Here is a 23,219-nt window from a genome sequence, read left to right as displayed (position 1 = left end):
GTCTAGTATTGATTAAAGCCCAGACAGCCCCAAACACACAGGGACAAGCCAAAGCAATAAAGACAGCTCAGTCTCTGCCAACACAGCAGCACTGCTTACTGGAGCACTCACACCGTTTCTGCTGACAGAAGGAAGTAAGGTGTAGGAGTAGACGTGGCTGAAGGTCTGCAGCGTGAAATCAGACATTTTCAAATGCAGAGGCAGGAGTTAATTCCACGATGTGGGCAAATATTTGTGCACAGCACTTAGGGGATTCCAAATGTTGCCAAATCAGGATCTCTGTGAAGAGCTGCCCCTCAGCTCCATGAAATGTCAATGGGCCCTTGAAATAGCTGAACCACTGTTCCAGGTCAGTTATATCTGCATGTTCAAGTCTGCAAGGGGGACAAGTGTTTGCCAAAGTTTTGTGCCTAACAATCACGTTGGCTCCTGTCTGCAGGAGGGAAAGCATGGGCAGTGAATGGAACATTGAGAAGTCAAGAGTGCGCATCAAGTGGGTTTGTTGTGGTCCTGCTGAAAAGAGCCAGATGACCCATTTGAGGGGCAAAGGGGGACAGAGTAAAGGCTGGCTAAGATTCTGCTCATGTACCAGCTGAGTGAGGGAGAAACTACAGGCCCATGATTGCAATGACTTCGATCATTTTCTGTTTTTTATGTTCTTAAGATTAAAAAATACACCTTAAATGAGAACAGTCGGGCTGGGATTTTGTACTTTAAAACACTGTTTAAAGATTAGATGTAATCTTGGAAACATAAATGATCAGGGATTGCAGGATCAATAAACCCAAAAGGTTTAAAAATCACAGTCTAAAGAAGCATTAATTGTGTCCGTGTGTTAAAAACAGAAAGTGAAAAAAGGCTGAAGGCGAGGGAGCATGCAGCAGAACAAGCAAAGTAAACAAGTTTGGCGTGAGCTTGCTGGAGTCACTGGGTTTAGCAAAACATTCCAGAGTGTTCGAAACAAGCGGCCTTGTGAGTGCACCGGGCGAAAACAAGGGGGCTTTAAATCAGCGAACAGGGACAGCTCTGAAGGACTCTAATTCAATCATAAATATCTTAAAAATGTTCACCCTCACACGCTGACACAATGAATTTAGTGACTACCAGTTACCTTTCGAAAAGAGGGACAACTGGTTAAAGTAAGGAGGCTATTATAAATGATGGGGGATGTTATCATTGACTTTACTGAAGGACAACTCAAGTAAAGTACACAGAAGAGCAATATCTTCTTTGGTTTTAGGAGGAAAATTAACTGTTGAAATGTGAGAATTCACGGCTTTGAAGAAGTAAGAGGCAGTCTTTTTTAGCCTAAAACACAGCAACTTCTAAAGTCATCACAGGCTGCTTAACACAAACTTTATTTGTACATATAAACACAGATAAAGGATGATGCAATACATTTTGATGGAAAAAATGAGTACGAGGGTGAATATGAGAACTGATAAGTTGTACGACAATTTCTAAGTCCATAAGGAGGTTTCACTATGATTTCCATCCAGTGTCCCCATAAGGCGGGTGTAGGTCATAATCACAGGAAGTGTGTGCTGTAATCACTGAAAAGTGACATTTAAAAATGGGTTGACTCATTATAAACACGTTTACTCTGATAGCCTGGCCAATAAAGTTTATAAAAGTAGAAATCAAAATGGGAAAACCAATAATGAGTTACTGACGTAGTTCTGGATGGCAGCTGAGCTATAATAAAGCGGTGCCATTAAATTCAAAGCTTTGGAAATTGGTAGTAAGTCTATTTGAGATTGCACTGGCTGGTAAAACTTTTTGCTCACAGTCAAAATGGACTGTAATGCTTTTTATATCTCATACTATGTTCACATTTTTGTCTGTGTATAATACAGCCTTGAATGTGGCTGCAAGCTATTTTCATATCTTGCTTCCCGAGGGAACAAGACAAACTTGGCTTTGACTGATGTGTTTTTGTAGTCAAGTGCTAGAATAAAAAAAATGCCAAACAATCCCAGAGATAGGAAGGGACGGGTGGCTGGGAAGCAAGAGAAAATACAGTATGTCCTTGGCATGTTTCCCATAGTCATGTCTGGTCGAGCTGAATGAATGTAATCGTATAGTGCACATGTGCACAGAGTCACAAAGAGACAGTCTGTGCATGCTTTTAGGTATGCACTCACACACAACTGCTGTTTTTATGACATTCAGTGGTTCAAGTGTGGCACGCTTCTCTCATGAGACTCACATGGCTTTGAATAAAATCTCTGGCACAAACAAAGATGACAGGAAACACTGTTCTTGGCCTACTTTTTCACATCCTCATGACTGTGATGGAATAACGGCACATTAGAAGACAGTGGGGTGGTTCATCTGCCTTGATAAAATAATCAGGAGGTGCTATTTATAGACGTGCAAATTGAACAGCTTGACCTAAATGTGAAGGCATACAGAAACGTGATGTGCAAACCAGGGACATGTTGCCATGAAGGAAGATCAAAAGCTGTTGTATAGAGGAAGAAGCCCCTGGAATGACCACATGATAAACCAGCATAAACAGATCTGTTGTGGGGGAATGAAAGACATAAAGAAAGATTAAACAATTACTGGAGCACTGTGGTCTCAACTGCTCACTTTGACATCACAATGTAGATAACAAACGTCTGTGTTTAGGAGACGGAAATTTTGTGAGAACAAGAAGAAGATCTAACCAAAATTGAACACATGTTGGGTGCAACCAAGACCACAAAGGGATACGCCACAAACCAACAAACAGCCAAAGACAATGTGTTAAAGCTCAACAGCACAGCAAGGCACACAAGATGTTTAAAGTTAGCCTTTCTCACGCAGTTTGATTTAGGCAGTTAAAATGTTTGTTGTCAGATAAGAACTGCAGCTTTTCAACTTGTGTTCCTCTGCAGTCATGTTTCCAGGCTCAACCTCTGATTAAACTTTAATTGCTCTGTCCATTCTTGGGGGTGAAAGTATCTTATTGAAGCTAATTTGTTACATGGCTGCCTGCTGCGTTTTCATTCAAAGACATTTCTGCTGATGTCACAGTGGTGCGCCCTTTCTGACTTCCTCTTTAGGCGTCCTTGAGGCGTGAAATGGCTCTGCAGGGACCCTGTAGGGTCCTGTTGGGCCTCAATAGAGCTTGGACATCTGTGTGCCTTAATAGTAGGCCAGGGCTTGAGCAGACCGGAACATGTCTATGGACCTCCTACTGACCTACTCTTAAGCCAAATACAAAAGCATGAATGCCATGTAACAATAACACATTAATGCAAAAGTGGGGTCACAAAGACAAACACACACTCTCTCTTTAACTGTAGTACACTGGGGTTAAATGTTTATACTTTTTCATTGTGATAAAGACTTCTCTTTGAATTTAAGGTATCAGAATATCTTTTTGTCTGCAACTGCTGTAGTACAGTTAGGATTGAAATGTCTTGAGCCACACACTCAGCCAAACCAGTGCACAGAGAAAAGTTTTCACCCAGTCAGGGCTGCAAGAGGCTCTGTGGATGGCCGTACCAGATGGTTTTCCTGTGGATCAATAGTTTTGTCCAGTTGGTTACACATGAACTGCCTTTTTTACTTGAACAACTTACTCATTTTGATAGTTTTAACATAAAACTCACGCTGATCATCCCTTGACATTTCTCATGTCTGGAGTGTACTTGGAAATAATACTAATAGAGCCTTAATAATAATCCACCATGACCAAGCACCTAATGATGGCAAGGAAACACCTCCTTTAAAAAAGCAGAAGCCTTGGCCAGACTCAGAGGCGAAAAGATCAATGACCTGAGACGCCAACAAAAAGGAAAGAAAGAGCAAGATAAAGAAAAAGCATGAGCTGGATATTTTATTGGCACAGGGTGGGTTTTGGCTGCTTGTGCCTATGTAGTCATTTTGTGGTGGAGAGGGACCAACCTGTGCTTTCCAAGATGGATGAAAAGGCAAAATTGGAAGAGTAGCAGAGCAGATTTGGTGGTGCCTTGCGACTTTGATTGGTATTCATTTTTCCATTGAAATGTGGCTCCAGTAAGTCTTGGCTAAAATGCAGGAAGCCTGTGCTGTTTTTAGTCTGAGTTGGTTAAGGCTTGAGGCGCCAGGGGATGATGGCAGTGCAAAATGTACCAAGGAAGAATATGAATAAGAAGCTAACTCTACTCACAGTGAATTTCACATACAACAAGCTATCCTAGTCATCTCCACAGAGGCCAGGATTACAAGCTGGAATAGGAGATCCTATTAACTGCTTCACATCAAAGCCCGAGCTCACAAATATGCGCTCAAAATGTTAAATTAGGAAAAGACAAACCTGGGATTGGATTTAGAAATGATAGAAGGTGGATTCTACTTATCATTGCCATGGTAACTGTGGCAATGTTTGAGGGAAACAAATGTAAATCAGTATATAATTCATGTGAATTGTGCAACATTACATAATACAGCAGCTGTATGCATGTTCTCACCAATTTGACATTCCATAGCAGAACAGCACGACAGAGCAAAATATGTATCCATAAGAACATGAACATTTCTTTGTGATATTCACAGTTAAAGCCAACCTAACAGAGTTATTACAACTGTTTCACAGGACTTTGGTAAATGATTCGGTTGACAAATATATTTTGTTGTGTGCACTTGACAGAATCAACAAGGTAGATTCTCGAGAAAGATTCAAGGGGTGCAAGAAAAATCCATACCTTGATGCAACCCCTGATTACATCACACCACCATCCTACATTTGCATTTCTGCATTTGAGCCCAAAGTATAGAGCATATGGCGTGAGTAAAGAGTACCCTGTCAATTGAAAAGAGATCACTTCCCTATGAGTGATGTAGAGAGGAGAAAGAATATGTGCTGTTTATTTGACATGGCTGAGTATGAAGCTGCTTTACACACAGTGCAGTCTGCTGGTCTTTTAATAAACACTCATCTTTTGGTTCCTATAGGTTATTCTTTTCAGGGAAATTATTCATTTTCAAACCTCTGTCTTTTAATATTCAAGAGGTTAGGCGGATGAGCGCCTGACATAAAACTGGTTGAACTATTCCAGACAATGTGATGTACTGCACTGTCCAGCAGACCAAAAGTAATGGTCAAAATTTAACTCTTGTTTTTAACTGACCATGAAAATGAAATGATCAACTGTTCAGATTGAAACTTGAAAAAATGTCATCTTTCATGAAGCCAACAGTGCAAGCCTAATGCCCTAATGTCAAGTTTGTATGGAAACTGTGTTAGATTTTACACAAGTTTTTTGCAGGGAGGTCTGATGGAGAATTGTGTCATGTCGTTTCTTTTTTGCTATCAGCCTTGATTTCAGATGACCTTTGACCTTTCTAAACCAGTTTAAACAGGCAAGAGGGCATGCCACTCATTCCAATCGCTCCTACTTAAATGCACACACAAAACCTACTCTCATGCATCAATAGGCCACTTTATATGTGTGTTCTAGGTTTGTGGTTCATTAAATGGTGGCCCTTTTGCAGGAAAAGGCAAGTCCAAAGGCTAGAAAGTGAGATACTCTTTCTAGGGTAAACCAAAACTGTCTTAACCATAAATCGTGACTACATGAAAAGGCTGGAAGCCCACACTTGCGTGCAGCCTCTGAGGTACTGTATCTGTTACTGTTTTGTTGGAATTTCATACCTTTGGCTGAGAGGATGTATTCAGAAAACATGTAGCCTTGAAGCTTTGGTCCCTCAGAGTTTCCATTCATGCACTTCCATTGCCAATAGAGGCTCTGAACTGAAAAGAAGGGCTTACAAGGGCAAAAGTCTGACGCAGCAACAATCTTTTTGATGACGTCTCTGATAGCCTGCATGCACAAAGGCATGAGTGACAGCTGGTTTTTGTCAGGGGATCAAGTCAGTGTTCTCAGGGACATGTTTTTCCCTTCAGGTGCAAACATGCTTTCGTATGTGATGTGATCACAGAGGTGACAACGGTGGGAAATGTCAACAAGGCTATAGGGTTTCAGTATGATGCTGCAGAGAATCAATATACAGCCCCTGAGTGCAGGCCCTGAGTGTGATGAGCTAATGCATATGTGTCATCTGGGCTCTGGGCTTAAGTATGTACAAATAAAACCTTGGTTGATTTTTTTGATTATTTAAATGACTGAGTTCTCTTGGCTGCTCTTTTCCTTTTGACATCATTCTAATAAAACTTACACTCTTGGAAAGTCTCTTTGTTTCTCTTTCAAATAAAGCCATGTTGGTAAGGATTAGGCATTCGTTGGACAAGCAGTAGAGCTGAGTAAGTGGGTTGTGCCTATGAAAAATAACCAATATCTACTGTGATTGACTGATTCTTGATTAATACTTAGCCTTATCTTTCCACGTGTAGAAGGCCATAAGTAGAAAATGTTTGCTACTTGAGTATGATGAATTGAAATCTTTGACAGTGTTGAATAACTAAGATGAACGTATGTACAACAATCAGTTTAAAAAGTCATAGAATCAGGAGAATTTGATTTGTTATTAAGTATCCAGGCAAGCATCCACTCTACACACTGCCACACTGGCTTTTAACAGTTAGGCTTGTTAGGCTAATGGCATGTTAATAAAAATCCTGCTGACTTAGGATACCTGCGGCGCTCCAGGAGCGGTGAAATGTGTTTCTGCTCTTTATGCCATCAGCATCAATTCACTGGAAGTCATAATGGTTCAATTATATTCACAGTTCCCATCAAAGCAACAACATTCTTGTTCCATCTTAAAGACCAGTGAAGAACAAACCAAAAGAAGGGAAACTAGTGACACGTCAAGAAAGCTGTAATTAGATCCTGTCATTATTCCTTGACCCACTTTTCCAACTCTTTCATGTGGGACAGTGAGCTATTTGGCAACAGTCTGAAACATCCTGGGCACTGTTTGTAGGTTGATATTTATTACCTGGTGTGTTCAACTTCAATGGAAGGGTTAGGCCACAGGGTGCTGACCTCTAGGTTCAGCGGGAAAATGATGTTACCTTTTTTTTTTTGAAAAGCAGCACACCAGCACCTGTCCTGACTTGGAACGCAGCAAGATCTCACACACAATGCAGCCAAAGAGCATGTGACCGTTGGAGATGAGCACATCTCTTGTGAAAGCACTCTGAAGGGGCCGGTGGATGATATCAGCCATCTGCAGCTGACATCTCTCAGGAGCTGCAACATTAATCCATTTTCTTTGCGGCTGCTCTTACATGATGGAGGACTGCTTGTATTATTTAAAAGCAAACCGGCCAGGGGGATGGAATCTAATGCACTCACCACTGTGGCGGCAAGACCACCTCATTAGTTATACATGTGAAAAAAAGTGGATTTTGAGCAACTTTGGCAAGCAGGTTAGAGGAGAGAGTGAGTCTCTCAAGAAACACTTCAAGTGGTGGGTGTTCGTTCCTCTTATGTGCTGCATTACCTCACACCCATTAAATACTGCACGTTAATCAGTTTGTCAGACACACTCAACAGAAGCCTGCCTTCTCTTAAAAACACTGAGGATGCAATTTTCTATCCTGTTTCTGTTTTCTTGTTCAACTTCATAATGGAGATAACAATGTTAGCACAGTGACAAACACAGACAAGCAAAATGTATGAAGTGCATCAATGCATACAGAGTGAATGAGTCGGTACCATCGTTAGTCACTCACCTGCTATGTGAATCTCTCGTGCCGCCTTGCTGAGCATGTCTCGAGCTTTTGAGGTGGAAGACCTGATGTGGTCACTGAACGACCTCTGCAGCAGCAGCAGCCTCATAGAGCGAGACATGCTGATAGCGTCCATCTATCAACTGCTACCTCCAGCCCCACACCTGTTCCTGATCCTGATTATCCCACCTATTCAATCTCACTCCTTCAATATCTAAGCTTGCACAGTATGTGTAAGTAGTTGTTCATCTATCCTCTGTACTTGGTCTTTTTCTTCCTTCCCTATCCCACTCTGTTCTGTTCCTGCCTGGACCGCACACTCCCATCTGCTGCAGCGAGCATCAGTGCGGTAACTGCTGGGACACATCCAGCCAGTGCTGCAATGCTCTCATATTCTATTCTGCCTGTGTGTGTATGTGTGTGTGAGAGTGTGTGTGTTCCTATGCGTGAGCGTGAGTGCTTTCTGACACAAGCTCCAGCACTCTGTGTGAATATCTAAGTGCTTCAGAATCACAGCTACCATCGCTTTCACGCTTTCACTTTTAGCTCATCTTTTTTTGCCTCCCTTCTCAGTCACCTTTTTTTTTTTTCTCTCATCAATTCTGTTTGCTTCTGCCTCACCCTGTCTAGACACAGAGAGCAGTGCTGCCAGTTATATAACACAATGTCAAGGCAACCTGTCCCTGTCCGCACTCTGCAAAAGATGTGACAGAAGTGCAACTAAAAGATGACGCCATTCAGGAGAGCACTTCTATGCCTGCAGTTATTCCCCACAGCCAATAATCGTTCTGTTATCCTTCAGCCATGAGGAGCTTTGTAACCTGTGACTTCATTTCAGTAAAACTCCATCCTACTGGGTGTGGCATGTGTGAGTGGCATATACTATGAATTTATATGAATTATTTGAATGCACATGGACACATGACCACACACACAAATATAATACCGTCAACAACTGAGAAAAAGAAACTAGCATTACCGTTAGCATCCAATGTCTGAAAATGTTGGTTTAGCATTTGTAAAACAAGACAAACTCTTAAAGGGGACATATCATGCTGATCCCTGATTTAATACTTACATATAATATAATAAATTTGAAAACAAGACCTTACACCCCCTGAATTTTAAAAAAATGAGATATTGTATTTTTTCTGACATCCTAGAACAAGATTTGATGCCTCTGAAAATAGGTCATTGCCAGTTGGCCGCGAGATTTCGACCGTTGTTACGACACAAGGTACCTTTCTTATTATTGGAGTAATCTGATAAAGCAGCTCCTCCTCTGTGATGTCAGTTAGTCACACAACCGCCACCGAGGGATACACCCACCAAGAGCCGAGTATAAACGTATAAACTATACATGTTACAGTACCGGTTTGACTCATCACATTGAAGCGTCCTGAGACGATCTGTGTCGAGGTGGATTTTCTTCCTCCTGAGCTGCAGAACTGTACGGGTCTGACTTGAGGTCCAATACAAAAGGACGTATCCTACACTCTGCCATTTTATTAGTGTTATCAATGCCTTATGGTGAAGTTTTGGCAAACAGCAAAGTCGCTCGGTCTGCCCCATCCAATATGGCAATTTTGTAAATACTGCCATGCTGCAAAAACCGCCCCCTGGCTCTACCCCCTCCGCCCCTCTGATAGAACTGACCAATCAGAGCACAAAGGGTTGTGACGTTGCGAGGTTACTGGAGGTCATTCTGGAAACGGAGCATTTCAATGAGATCTTCAGAATGGCCTAAACTGAGGATATTGGGAACACTATTGTGGGGCAATGAAGGAACTAAATGACTTGTACTGAGGGCAGAAATGCTTTACAGGCATCCTAGTCTGGCATAGTGAAAAGGAGAAACAAGCATGATATGTCCCCTTTAAAGGTCTATGAAAAAGGTTTGTTGTCCACATTGACATGGATCAAAGGAAAATACAGTAGACTAGGTCTGGTGTCAATCAGTGACAAAAAAACTAGGTATAAAACAATTGTCAATTTATAATACTAATGTGGAACTTGCTTACGCTAAGTCTTTATTCAGCTGTAATTGTTTATTTTTGAGTACAAATTTTGGGTACAAGTATACAAAATCAGTTTTGTTTTGTGTTTTTCTTTTTTTAAACTACTAATACTTCCATACCATGTGCAATAATGAATTACCACCTGTCAAAAATTCAAGTTAATGTTCTACTTCAAAAAGGTGCCAAAGAACACAGACATAAGCTGTTTTCAAGAAATGTCAAGACGACCACATTTAGCCTCAGAAGATACAGGATTAACATGGGCTTCAATGGAAGTTTTTTAGCTTATAGCCTCTAGTGGACACTCGAGGAAGTGCAGTTTTTTGGACTTAAGCTTTTTTTTTACATTAGCAGAAGTTGTGCTATACTAACTGCCATATGAGACGAGTATTTACGCGAGTAAATGTTTCATTTGGACCGAGCATGCTCGTACAAGACAGTTTATGAGAAATTATTACCTGGTTGTGTAAGTTTATATGCTTGTGTAGTTGTGGGCAGTACGTGCTGTTCAGAATACTCCCTGTTACATTTCCTGCTAAATTCACACTTCAGAAAGCCGGTCAATTGTGCTGATTGCTCCAGCATGTGGAGGTAATGCACATCAGCTCATTGCAGGCTGCTGATAGCATTGTGTTCATCACGCCCAATTGACTTTATGGTCTCCAGAGGTTTGCTGATAAGGCTGGATTCCCGCTTCTTTTCTTTTTCACCAGCCCTTACTCTTCACTTCTGCAATTGTGAAATGACCTCTTTAACAGTGTTGTAAATGTAGTTTAGGATGGGCTACAGGAAAACAAACATCCTATAAAAGTTTCACATTTTTATTACCCTCCCTCCCACACCTGTTTGACTCACGTGACATCTGAATCAAATTATAGTCTCTCTGCATGCTAGGGATGGTATCTGTGCAACCAGAAACATAAATGCCGACCATCTGGGTCAGTGCTTATATCAGAGTGATATCTCTGTGCACTTCTTCTCTTTCTGCCTCTGGTATACCTGTGATAAGGGGCCAAGAAGCTAACTGTAACCTGGATATGACGGAAAATATCCTGAAGGGTGGAGGAGAGGGTGTAGACAGGGGGAAAACAATGGAGTTCTCGTGCTCCAGGAAAGAAAGTCTTGCCAAAAGCCAGCCCTGTGAAACAAATTTGCAGCGTGCCAACATCCAAGTCAGGGGAGGGTTACCTGCCAACATACTGACCCAGAAATGGAGACAGAGGGGGTGAAAAACGTGAGCTGGGAGTGTTTCTGGGAGGACTTCAAACAGAGTACATAAACAGTAGAAAGTCTATAGTCAAACAGTCTGAGAAGAACAATGCACTTTGCTCTATTCTTCACAGCATGGCCAAAAATGTGTCGGTATGTTGAAGTATGTATGTGTGGGTGTGCCCGGGTGCAACTGTGATTGTGTGTGAGTTGCTTTGATGTGACCATCTGTTCGAGGTCTTACTCTGCTATCAAACATTCACTCCCTCACCCAACTGTCTGCCCTACTTTTACAAAACTCTATTCCAGCTATCTGATAATTTAGCACCCTGCGTGTGTGAGAGTGTTTGTGTGTACATTAGTTCATTCAAGGACTTACATTTACCTCCAACTGAAGATATCGGGCCAACACAAACTATCTGTATCTAGGCCTCCTGCATGCGCTATACGATCTCTACCCCTGACAGCCAGACGAGGGAAATAAACCAGCCAATGGATGACAGAGCCTGCTGAGCCAGGGCTGATTCATTACCCTCAGGACACATGGGTATCTCATCCCATACACACAGCAGGGTTTAAAGTCCCCTGGTTACAGATAAAAAAATGGCTAGATTGTTTCAGATGAAGTTCAAGTCAGTAACTAGAAAAGCACTCAGAGAGAACAGACCTCTGCCAAGCATTGTGATTGTCAAGCAACACTTTAGTCCTACTTTAATGTTATACTCCCTTTCAGCAGACTGTCTTCTACAATTTGGTGTTAGTTGCAGGTTTATACAATAATTTGTTACCTGACAGTGTTAAAAATTATGATGACCCAGTACATATTTCGTATTCCAGATCTTTAGTATCCAGAATATTGTCAGGATCTGGATCTTACTTTTACATCTGTCAGAAATGATGGTGACCTTGTCTTGTATTGTTTTGCAAAGCAATCTGACCATTTATAGTTATATACACATATGGTGAAAACGGCCCTATCTCACGATGACAAAGAATTATTTAAAAAAATCCTGGATCCAGACGGTGATCCAGACCACCTCCAAAACTGAATCACTTTCTCCTTATCCCATTTTGATAATTTCCTGAAGATTTTATCAAGATCTGTTGGTTAGTTTTTGAGTTATGTTGTTCGCAAACAGATGAACTCTCCCAAAAACATAACCTCCTTGGTGGAGGTAATAATCTTCAAATAAAAATGATATTTATGAGATAAAGATTTGCACTCTAACACAATATTCGTGACAAATTACAGGAAATCATTTTGTGCAGTGGCAAGTTGTTCTTTTTAGTGCAACAATATGTTTCACATCAGACTACAGCCAAATAGCACAAGAAATCACTGTTGGATGATTCTTCAACATAATTTACTTCATGTGCTGACATCCAGTAGGATGGTGAATTAGGATAGAGCCTGTCTTTCATGTCGAGTAGAAACATGGTGTGCAGGTCTGCATTACAGTCCATGTCTGACATGAGTCTGGTTCTACTCAAGGTTTCTGTCCGTTAAAAGGATGGTTCCCCTTGCCAAGATGCTTTACTCATGGCAGGTTAAGATTAGATAAGACTCCATATCTTTTCTTGTTGTTGGATCTTTGTTAATAGTATAACATTAGGTATAGCCCTGACAGTGTTTTTTTAAAGATAAAATTTGTTGTGATTTGGTGCTATATTACAAAAAAGATTCAATGATTGATGGTTGGGGGGATTGAAAGTAGCTGTTATGCAGACAATTCATTTTTAGCCGAGCCAAAATCTTCCCTAATCTTGACCTAGTGATTTTGTGACCTAACTGTAATGGAGGTAAAACAGCATTGCTGTTAACGTCAGGACAGTGCTTCACAAGTGTTGATGTCAGCCGGGTGTGTTTGTTTACATGTTGTGCGTCACGAACTTCTGTAGCACAAGACTGAGTAAAGTCCTTACCTTAAGACAGAAATGTTAGTCCATCTTAGTGTTAAAAGTGAAGCTAAAAAGATGAAGTAACAGCAGAATTTCATGACAACCATATAGTTAAATTTCAATTTAAAGTGGGCTTTTATTCCCATGTTGACCTGCTTGTTACATTCTTCCTAATATTTTATGGCTTACTTTAAGAGCCATACCTGTGACAGATAACAATATGAAATTAACTTAAGTTAAAAGATTTTTAAGAATAAATGACATAACAGAGTTCACTTAGGTTCTAAGTTGCATTTTCAGTCATTACACACTGCCAATGCATTCATCTTCCATAGTTAATACACTAGTCAGCTGAGGGACTATGACAGCCTTTTGTAAGTGGCTTACTGGAAAAACTGATATTTTATCATTACTTGTTTTATTATGCCAGTTTTACCCGAGAAGCTAAAATCCATTTTTCAGTGACTGACATGGCTATTTCCAGGCGTTCATGTCAGCTAAACTGATGAAATATCTTAAGTGTCTACAAAAAGGCTCATGTACCAAACCTCATATAAAGAAACAAGAAGGGCTATTTCTGTCGATAGGAATGCTTGTTTTCTGCACAGTAAGTGATTCAACACATACCAATCTGATGAAAATAGAGCTTAAATAAGTTAAATAACAATGCCCCTCTGAAGGTTTCTATCTTTGGTACAGGAGTGACTTTTGTTGCTTTAACTCCGGGAGTCCAGCAAGCCCACTTCCTGTTGTAAATTTCCCTTCATGCCACGGTTTCCTGCTAGGAGTGCTTTGAGAATAAAGAGTAGAGCAGCACACTAAGCTTTGGCTTAAGTCACACAGCTGTGCAGTGATGAGAAGTTCATGATAAGAGATTAGTTTTCTGTTAATAGATTTTTTGAAAAGGACAAAAAGTCTTTAATTTCTTTATCTTTTACAAACTTTCTCTAATTCTGGGTTCTAAGTTATAACATCAAGTATAAGAGGTAGACTTTATTGCCTCCGAGAAGACCAGCTCACACCTTTTAATGTATCAACAGCTGAGTTGGAGGTGTGAATGAACTCCAGTATACAGCAGTACAGTACCAGACTCCTCACAGGAAACAGAGGAGAGAGTGTGTCAAATTGGAGAGGAGCGCAGAGGCTGTTGGGGGGAGGTGTTGAGGCTGGCGCAGACTGACGGGGGAGGCCAAGAATGTGACCTTGCACACACACAGACACACACTGCAACTTCTGTACTGTGTATAAAAAAGGGGGAGGAGAGGGCAAAAAAAGTAGGATAAGACAGACTGAGAAGGGCAGGATCAAGAAACAGAAACAGCCATCAGTCATGAGCCGTTATTTACTCAGCTTCAGGCTGAGGGAGCTTCATTTCATCTGTCAAAGCACCTTCTCAGATGAGAGCAATGTCCTTAAAGGGCATGTAGCAGCAGAGTGTAAACATGGAGAAAGTAGCACAGGTCACAAATGTAGAGCAGAGCATTTGATGTGAATGCAATCTAATTTTACCATGAAATTCTTAAATTAAGTGGAATTTAGAGTGAAAATGTGCTTGTTCTGAGGACTGGGCATGTGCTCTGCCCAAGCTATAAAACTCAATCACAAGATCTGAGGATAATCAGGGTTTCTCAGGCCCCGTCTACACGATAACGTTGCATTCGAAAACGCTAAAATACAGAGAAAAAAGTCAGAAATGTTGAGGTAGCAAAAACACTGTGTTAAGCATGCCAGGCCTGTGGTTGGCGTTGTAACTGTCTTTTCCAGAAGCATCTTTTGGTAGATCTCTGGTAAAGTAGAGTTGGGCTGATCATCTGGAGCATTGGGCAATGCTAAGTGAAGAAGTGGAGCAATAGATGTATATTTTGTTGAAAGACAGATTCAGGAGCAGCACAAGCACAACATGGTAGTCCATGATGATCATAATAAAGATACTCTTGTACTATTGTACGTCAGACTTTCCACTGAAAACACTGGCTTACTGTTTACACGGCAATGATGGTTGTAGTAGAGGTGCCCAAGTCCGATATTGATATCAGATATCGGTTCGATATCAGCAAAAAAACAAGTATGGGTATCTTATCAAAATGCATCTAAGATCTCCGATATAAGTACTCCAATATGAGCAGTTTCTGTTACCTATTGGTTGATAATAAATGGGTCAGTTTTTCCTCATACCTACTGTTGCTGACTACTGTTCTTTGTTTGAATATCACTTAATCAAGCCTTTTCTAACATGACAGACATACTACAAAATAACTAATAAAAGTATGCATGTTTAATGCTGATATCGTATCGGATTAATATCGGTATCTGCCAATACTCAATGCTGCAGTATCGGTATTGTATCAGAAGTGAAAATGGAATAGCGGGACATCTCAAGGTTGCAGCGTTATCCACTCTGGAGGCCATTTTCAGAAGTTTGCGTTATAACTCGGCTAAAGCTGTTTATGTGTGAACGAGTGGCCGAAACACAAAAACTCTTTTGCATTTCATCCTAAAACTGCTGTCGTGTAAGTGGCTTCTCAGGCACCAACTGTGCAGAAAGGACACGTTTACTTGTTTATCCGAGTAATTGAGTTGGATACAGCAGAGTGACACAGCCTGATCTCAATCTCAGGGTTTATTAGAGGAAAATTTTGACCTTTGGGGATTTTCTTTCATTTGTACTCAGTGAAAAAGTTTGATTAGTATACTGATACAAGAGTCAGAAACATGCTGCGGGCACATTTTCCTGATCAACACCATAACAGAGGGCTTCTGTTTTGAGTTAATTAGAAGAGCTAAGCGCAACTGTGGCTTGGCCTTTACCAAAACATTTAAGATTTAGATTTATAAACTCAACAACTGTTTGTCATGTGAGAGGTCCCATGGCAATATGTGACCAGATATGTGTCAAAATAGATAGTGTTTACTTCTTAGCTACCTTGCACATCGCAGTTTCTGTTTTAGTGTAATACACATCAGGCTCGTATTTTTATATAACAAACACAAACAAGCCGTTCCTTAAATCTGAATCAAAACAATTTTTCCCAAAATTAATTTGGAAATTAATCTTTAACAGGAAAACTAGGTTTTATGACATTATTCAAGTTTGCGAGATCAGGAATCATCTGGTTTGAAGTGAACAAACACTTTGGTTTATAATAATCCATTTAGTCATCCTATTTCCCTTTTCCTGTGGCTCAGGCAACCAAGTTACAGCAGCATATTTTGCTAATTATGAATTAAGTCATGTGATACCCTTGTTTTTAGCTTTGAGGAAAAAAAGATTGGTATAAGGGAAGAACATTTATTTCCAAAATAAATAACAGGCTAAGATTTTTTTTTTGAAAAGTCATGGTTTAAGTGTTGTATAGTATTTGATTGAGCTAAAACCTATAAACAACTTGATAGGAAAAAAAAATGTGTTGCTTATGGTGCAGATAAAGAGGGACATTGGATGATGAGATGATGACAAATACTGGGATCCCCCACAGGGCAATACTCAACCCAGGTGTAACATTATGTAACACCTTGTTTAAAATTAGCTCTGAATACCAGTAACGTGGATTTGTCACTACAGTTCCAAGAAGGGAAGAATGGTAAGTGCAAAGGAAACAAGAGATAAGAGCAAGAAAGGAAACCACCAGGAGAGTCAGACAGACAGAAATGATGAGGCAAGTTATTCACAGGAACACCTCCGTCCCTGAAGTCCAAGTGCCACTCCTGTAAAGGGCTCCACTGAGGGTGCTAAAACACTTCCTCTTTCCTCGGTTCTCCCTTCCTCCACCTACAGCCCTGGGTGTAGGCTGTGAGGCTGTGAGGCTGTGAGTCCAGGTAAAAGGTCAGGCTCTAACCCTGCTGTTGGTTGCATGTCCATCATTGTGTTCTGTTTATAAATTCCCACTGGTTTATATTTAGATCAGGAAGGTACAGTGTGATGCCTCTATCTTCAGCAACAATCGAGGAAAGACGAGACCATTCTTAGGAGCAGGAACCTCTGAGGTGTTGTGGTGGTGTGTTGTGCAGTGTTGACAAGCTTTAACACTGATGGGCAAAAGAACGAGGAAGTGAACATGTCAGCATTCACAATTAGAAAGGTTGACATGTTGTTGTCAATCACTTGGGCAAACGCAGGGCTGGGTGCTGTCAAGATAAGATTTACGAATTCTAATCAACAAGTCAAACAATGACAGTCAGGAAATTGGACAAAAAGAAAACTAAATGCTAAGTCATGTAGTATGTTAGGTCATTGGAAAAGATGATTAAAGTTCCTTGCTTCCATCTTATCTGTTCAGTTTTCTTTAATTTATTAAAAACTGCTCTTGGCAGCCATAACCAAAATGATGATGGTGTCAACTATTGTCAGAAATCGTTCATGACTGAGCTGCCATTCCATGGGAGAAGACTGAGTTTAACTTAAGACAGTTAAGACCATTTCTATATTCTGGGACCAAATCCTTTTCCTCTTTTACTTTGTTCTTTGCTTCTTTCTTTCACTCAGACTTAATCTGTCACTTTCCTTACTTCCAGGAAACGAGGTCACAGAGCCAAACAACTGCATCTGAAGATAAGGACTCATCTGATTAGATAGTTGTCCTGAGGTATACCACAAAAATTACAATTACATAGAAACAATAAAGCTTGTGAAGACATTAATATACTAACTTAGGTTTGGGAGCAAGACCCACCAAAAAAAAAAAAATCACACCCTCAATCACCTGACAATCTTCCTTTTACAAGGACATCCCGCTTCATTCTGCTTGTTTGCGATTCTTCAACCCACCCTATTTTTCCTTCCTCTCCTTCATTTGCCCTCCTTCCTGGACAACTCTCTGTGTTTGCTCCTTCCATGTATTTGTCAAGTTCTAGGTACAGTCTGTGCTGACAGCATCAGCAGAATATCCCCTGATGTGGAACCCCCATCCTGAGTTTCTATCCCAGAACAGCCTAACAAAGAATGTCCATCCTAAACCTTGTCTCAAATATATACTGTGGAATTTAACCTTAATCTCAAGGATGCATAGCGTCTTACAAAAGAAAATTATATATTGTGTTTTTGTCACAGTTATACATAAAAGTTGGTGGGGTTGAGAATTTCCCCTGAACTTTGGAGCTTCGTGCTCCAAATGGTGGAGATCAGCTGACTCCAGGCATAATATGGACGCTTTGGGCTTCCTACTGGCGCCTCTTGAATTTGATTTTAAGATCATTGCCCACATATCAGAAAGATCTTACTATCTAAGCATCATCTAGTTTCTTTGCCTGGTCTTATTCTCTTTTATTTTCTTTTATTTCCTTTTATTTGCTTTTTATTGTTTTTACAATGTTTTTCTTTTATTTGTCTGTTTTTACTTATCTGTTTTTATCATTTCATTTGATCTACCTGTACAGCACTTTGTCTACAGCTGTGGTTGTTTTTAAAAGTGCTCTATAAATAAAGCTGGTATGGTATGGTATTGTATCTCTACAGCATGTCCAACAAAAGATTAGCATGGAATTGTTGGTTTGAGGCTTGGGTGATTGCGTGCAGTACCAAATGAGCCATTCCAATGATCTAACCCTTTGTAAACCAACATAAACCCAAGAATGAACCTCCAACAGAAATTCTCTGTACAACTGGTAGTTGGTCATAATGGCTGAATTTGGACATGTCCTCTTTGTAAGGTACACCCAGCACAGCAGGGGGCTCAGTGATCGTGCCATCACAGAGCTTGAGCTGTGGAAGCCTCTTGTGTGCTTCTGTTGTCACTGGGATAGTAAAATTAACCATGAATGAGCTGTCGCTCGTAGCCGTCCAGCAGGAGCCTTTAGGGCAGAGCATGTGATGTAACACTGTCACAAATGTGTCAATCCCATGGGGCTTCAATGGTGCAGATAAAGAGGAGGCTTTGAAGTGTCACAATGAACACTGGGCTTTGTTCTTCATCAAGTCCTCCCAAAAAACTCTGCCAATTCCCATCATGCCTCCAACCCCCCTAATTCAGAGTCCTGGGTTCCATCACACGGACCCAGATATGGAGGTTACATAACTCACCCACAGGAAGTTACGGTGATTTAAATGAAGAAAAACGACCCAGATTGTTTGAACCCTTTGAAGTTGATGGTGAGCTCTTTTTGGAAGCTTTAGCCTCCTTGTAAAAATGTTTGTAGTGGACCAAAAGGTAGCACTTGAAAATACTCATACTTACAGGGACAAACATAGTGACAGCTTCTTGAACTTTTCCCATGAAAGGTTTTCAGCAAGTGGCAGTAATTAGAGGGAGAGACGAAGCGAGAGTGAGCGAGGACTCCCAGTGGGTTTGGGGACAGCAGGGGGCAATATGAAAGCCTCATCCCTACGTCCAACCATCTCTCTGGTATTGTTTACCGGAGCGCTGACGACACAGGGGGGTGTTTAATGAACACTGCTCCCCTGCTGGCTGTCTGAAAGTGGGTCTGACAGTCTGTGGTTTCCTGATGACCCCTATGCATTAGCAGCAGACTGCTGATGGAGAGGTCGGAGCCAGGGTGGAGGGGGCAGTCACCAGAGGTTCAGTTTCTTCTGGAGATCGATTCTTAATAAAGTGGATGACAGCAAGCATCGCACTGGAATCACTGAATGACTCAATACTGTGACAGCCCTTCGTTTGGAGGAAGTCACAAGGAGTGATGAATGAAGGTCCTAAGAATGCATGTGACAAAAAGCCATTCTGGGATACTTAAACATATTTCAGGCTCATTTTTCTAAATCAAATACTTAATTATAAAAGAAAAATAAAACAGAGAAGGTAACTTAAACATTACGGCATCATCACATGACACCCAGTCTGGCTGTGATTTGGGAAGGCGACAGAGTTTGATGGTAAAGTAGATAAATCTACAGTCTTATCTCCACTCTCATCCAGTGTTTCATAGCACCAGAGTCTGTCCTCCTTCACTCCAACCCTCCCTCCTCCCTCACCACATGTTGACAACAGACGAGGCCATCCATCAGAAACTGGACCACAAAGTGTCTTCACATCACACCAAAGCAGATACACACACCAGATCAACTGCAGACAACATCCTTTTCCCCCCGAACAAACTCAACATGATGTCTTTGAATTTCAGTGTTCATCACACATAAACTTAACATATGGGTGTAAAAATCAATGGAGACTCACCTGCTTTTGAGTTGTCAGGAATGGTAGAGGTGCTCTGTGGAAAAACAGGAGAAAGATGTTATAAACTTATCCAGCCAACCAAACAAAAGTCAATTTCAGAATAAGCTGTTAGGCATCAGCAGAGAAGATTTAGCAAACTGCTGCTTGCCCTACAATACAAGGAGATTAGCAAAAAAATATTCCCAAGTGGTTAACACTATTGCATATTTATCTTACTCCTATATAAAGTGGACTTTTGGGGGTCTTTGAACATCCAATATTTCACCCAGATAAGACCAAAGAACAGGGCAAAAAACTGAGCTGGCCCATGAGTGTGACTGCAACAAATCTGTGAACAAAGATGTGCACAATGATCAACATCACAAACAGTCCTTCAAAGAAACCTGTTAACAATCGAAGGAAATTGTCTGAAAGAAAGCCAAGGTAATGCTCTGCCACACACACCAAAGAGAAAATCTTGAAGTAGATACACAAATTAAATACAACACAGACTCACAGAGGACTCAGGTTCTATATTAAGAGCATAGTTTGCAGATGTGCGAACGTCCTGATTGACAGTCAAAACAGATTAAAACAGCTCACCAGAAGCTTCAGATCTCATATCACATGAATTAAAAGTCTGAGCACGCAGCACATTCCCCTCTGATTTGGTGTTGATCCAACCCTTACGTAGACTTCACTGATAACATCACACTTTGTTGCCATAGCAGATTCTCACCATTCAAGAAGCTTAATATTTCCTTCTTTGGCTTTGTTGACATTTTAAAAAAAGTAATATGACCATAAAAGAAATACTACTGTTTCATTTCACTGCTCAAATGTGTGTCTGTTAAGTCTTTGTGTGTTGGAGGTGGGCAGCAGTAAGCTGGAATGCAGAGGTCTCTTTTGCAACTGACTTTTGACCTCAGGTTCCTTGGCTGACCTCCCACGCCCTGACCCATTTTAATCCACACTCTCCTGGAACAGATCAGACAGCACAAGCTGGACCAGGTACATTCCCAGAACAGTTTATTCCACATTAAATTTGCTTTGCAAAGCTTGTAAATATCTAATCTCCCTCATGAGCTTTATTGAATTCAAATGACTCGTCTGTGTATTTTTCTCAGGTCAAACCTAATTAAAGAGCTGTAGTTGTGTCCTGCTGTGACTACTTCAAAGCCTGTTTACCGTTTGGCACCTTCTTACACAGACGAGTCAGCACAGCAAAAACATCTACAGTTATCATCTTAAAGGGATAGTTCACCATTTGGAAAATGAATTATTATACACACAAGGATGTGCTGAACTACACTAGTTGGATCTTTAGTGCGTTGAGACAGTGCTGATACCTTTATCATCTTAACATTTATTCTTTCCTTTGCCAAATATTTCTATTATTGAAGGATCCTGCAAATAATTTGTCATTGCATGTCCAGATTTTCTTCGACATCTCTTTTAATGAACTCTGTGGTGATAAACATATCCGAAGTAAAGACAATATTAGTTTCAAGAAAATGTATTCAACTAATAATCACTCACACTGTTGGGCACAATCCTAGAGGAAAACATACTCAATAAAAGAAGAGACTTTTTCCTTGCCTCTCAAATATCACAGGAGCTTTTTATGAAGGAGCAGCTCGAGCATGACTGCTCAGAGTGAAAACAATGGCTGCTCTCAAACATGAGTTTGTTTTTCGAACATGTTGGCTGAATAACATGGGATAAAGTGTTGTCTTGGTCCCAATCTGTCTCACTCAGATTGTTTAGAAGCCTGCTGGTGAGCCGTCTGTGCATCCAAACTTTATCTGAAACCCACAACAGTCCATCACTCTTAGTAAAAGCATAGTATGAGCATGGGCTTGAATCTGTGAACTTGTACTTGTGCATAATGTGTGGGCAAAAACAACATTAAATCACTTGACTGGTCACATTTCAGACACTAAGTGGATGAAATTCCCCCTAAAGACGAATAGCTTCACAGCTTACTGCTGATTAATGACCTTAAAAATACACGAGGGAGAAGGCACAGCCAGAGACTCCCACTCGCCCCTCTGTCACTGAATCATCGGCACAAACAGAACAACAACAGAGAGGTGAAATCAGAGATGGATTTATGATCCATGCTGTTTCAGCTGTTGGACCCCAGAAATATTAGCTCAGATTTTTCTGCCACCAAAGAGCAAACAGTACATTCCCATGTGTGCATGGGAGACCGTAAAAGAAGGAGACATAATAAACTTTTGTAGTGTGATACAGGTTGTTTTTGCTAGCTAACAGGTCAGAAGTCATAGATTTATATATATTTTTTTATTTAGTCACTCACCTATAAAAGCAGGGTAAATTTAAATTCTCAGATCTATAATTTCTTTTCATAAATTAGACTTAAGCTGGGTTTCCACCAAGCAGTCCGTTTTGCTTCATTACGGTTTGGCAAGGTTTGGTACGGTTAAGCACGATCCCGTTTGCGTTTCCACAGCAAACCGTGCCCCCCTGTGGTAGGCGGATGCCGAAAGCCGCATCTGTTAAATAATAGCGTGACGCCATAGCAATGGGACACAGTACCCAGCCAATAAATCCAAAGAAGAAAAACGCGACACAGTAAACAAAAACAACGATGGAAGACATCCAGTATTTTATCCTCTTTGTGATTGGCATGTGGCTCTTTGTTACAAAGAGTGACCGAGCTTTGTGAGAAGGCTGGGTGCCACCAGGAGAAATACCGCTGGTAAGTGACGATTCTTTCAACCAATCAACGGTCTGAGATTGGATCTGTTTAGTCTGGCACCCCTACAGAAGGGTGCCAAAAAGTGGGGCGGCTTGTCTCGGTTATTTGGGGATCAGTCCCAGGATTAGTCAGTGGAAATGCCGTAAAATGCGTGCCGTGCTGAGACGAACCAAACTGAACCGCTTGGTGCAAATGGGGCCCTTGATGACGTAAGCTGTGGCCCTGTTCTGTATTTTCAAATCGCCAAAGGCCAAAACCAACAAGAAATCAATCCTTTTAAGAAAAACCCCCATTGATTTTTATGTGTAAAAAAACTGCAGCTGAAAACAACTCCTGAACATCTTCTTAAGACTGGAGGAAAAGGGCGACTGGCTACGTGGAGATGTTGCAGTGGGAATCCCTCATGAATGCGGGCTTGGGTTCAACAATGTCTGGGTTTTTTTACAGGACAATGCGGCAGTTCACAATGTCCACATGACAAAAATTTTGTCACTTTTTTGGACCATCCTGTGAGTTCCCCTTATCTAAACCTAGCAAAAAAAGGATCCCAGTTCCAGACTGTAATTGCCCTCCATGAAACCATCTTCAGCACTCAGAGCAATGTTCTCGCCAGCCTCCAAGAAACACTCACATCAAGATGAACTTTCCTAAGTAAT

The 23,219-nt window shown here is 40.9% G+C and overlaps 1 protein-coding gene across 3 annotated transcripts in view; it reads right to left on the bottom strand.

The window, feature by feature from the left end:
* Window positions 1-23,219, bottom strand: part of dlc1 (DLC1 Rho GTPase activating protein) — a 90,082-nt gene that overhangs the window by 37,481 nt on the left and 29,382 nt on the right. For 2 of the 3 annotated variants that reach the window (XM_074685685.1, XM_074685679.1), the window contains one exon: window positions 19,860-19,893. In XM_074685685.1, coding sequence (XP_074541786.1) covers window positions 19,860-19,893 — 34 coding nt within the window. Of the gene's footprint in view, window positions 1-7,612; window positions 8,036-19,859; window positions 19,894-23,219 lie in introns of those variants that run through there. The other variant, XM_074685694.1, reaches the window with a different exon arrangement.

Source organism: Halichoeres trimaculatus, unplaced genomic scaffold, assembly GCF_033239565.1.
Source record: "Halichoeres trimaculatus isolate MK-OKI-2021-1 unplaced genomic scaffold, fHalTri1.1 fHalTri1_scaffold_2, whole genome shotgun sequence".
Classification (NCBI taxonomy): Eukaryota; Metazoa; Chordata; class Actinopteri; order Labriformes; family Labridae; genus Halichoeres; species Halichoeres trimaculatus.
Note: the sequence above shows the minus strand (reverse complement) of the source record. Positions and strands in the feature narration are given on the sequence as shown.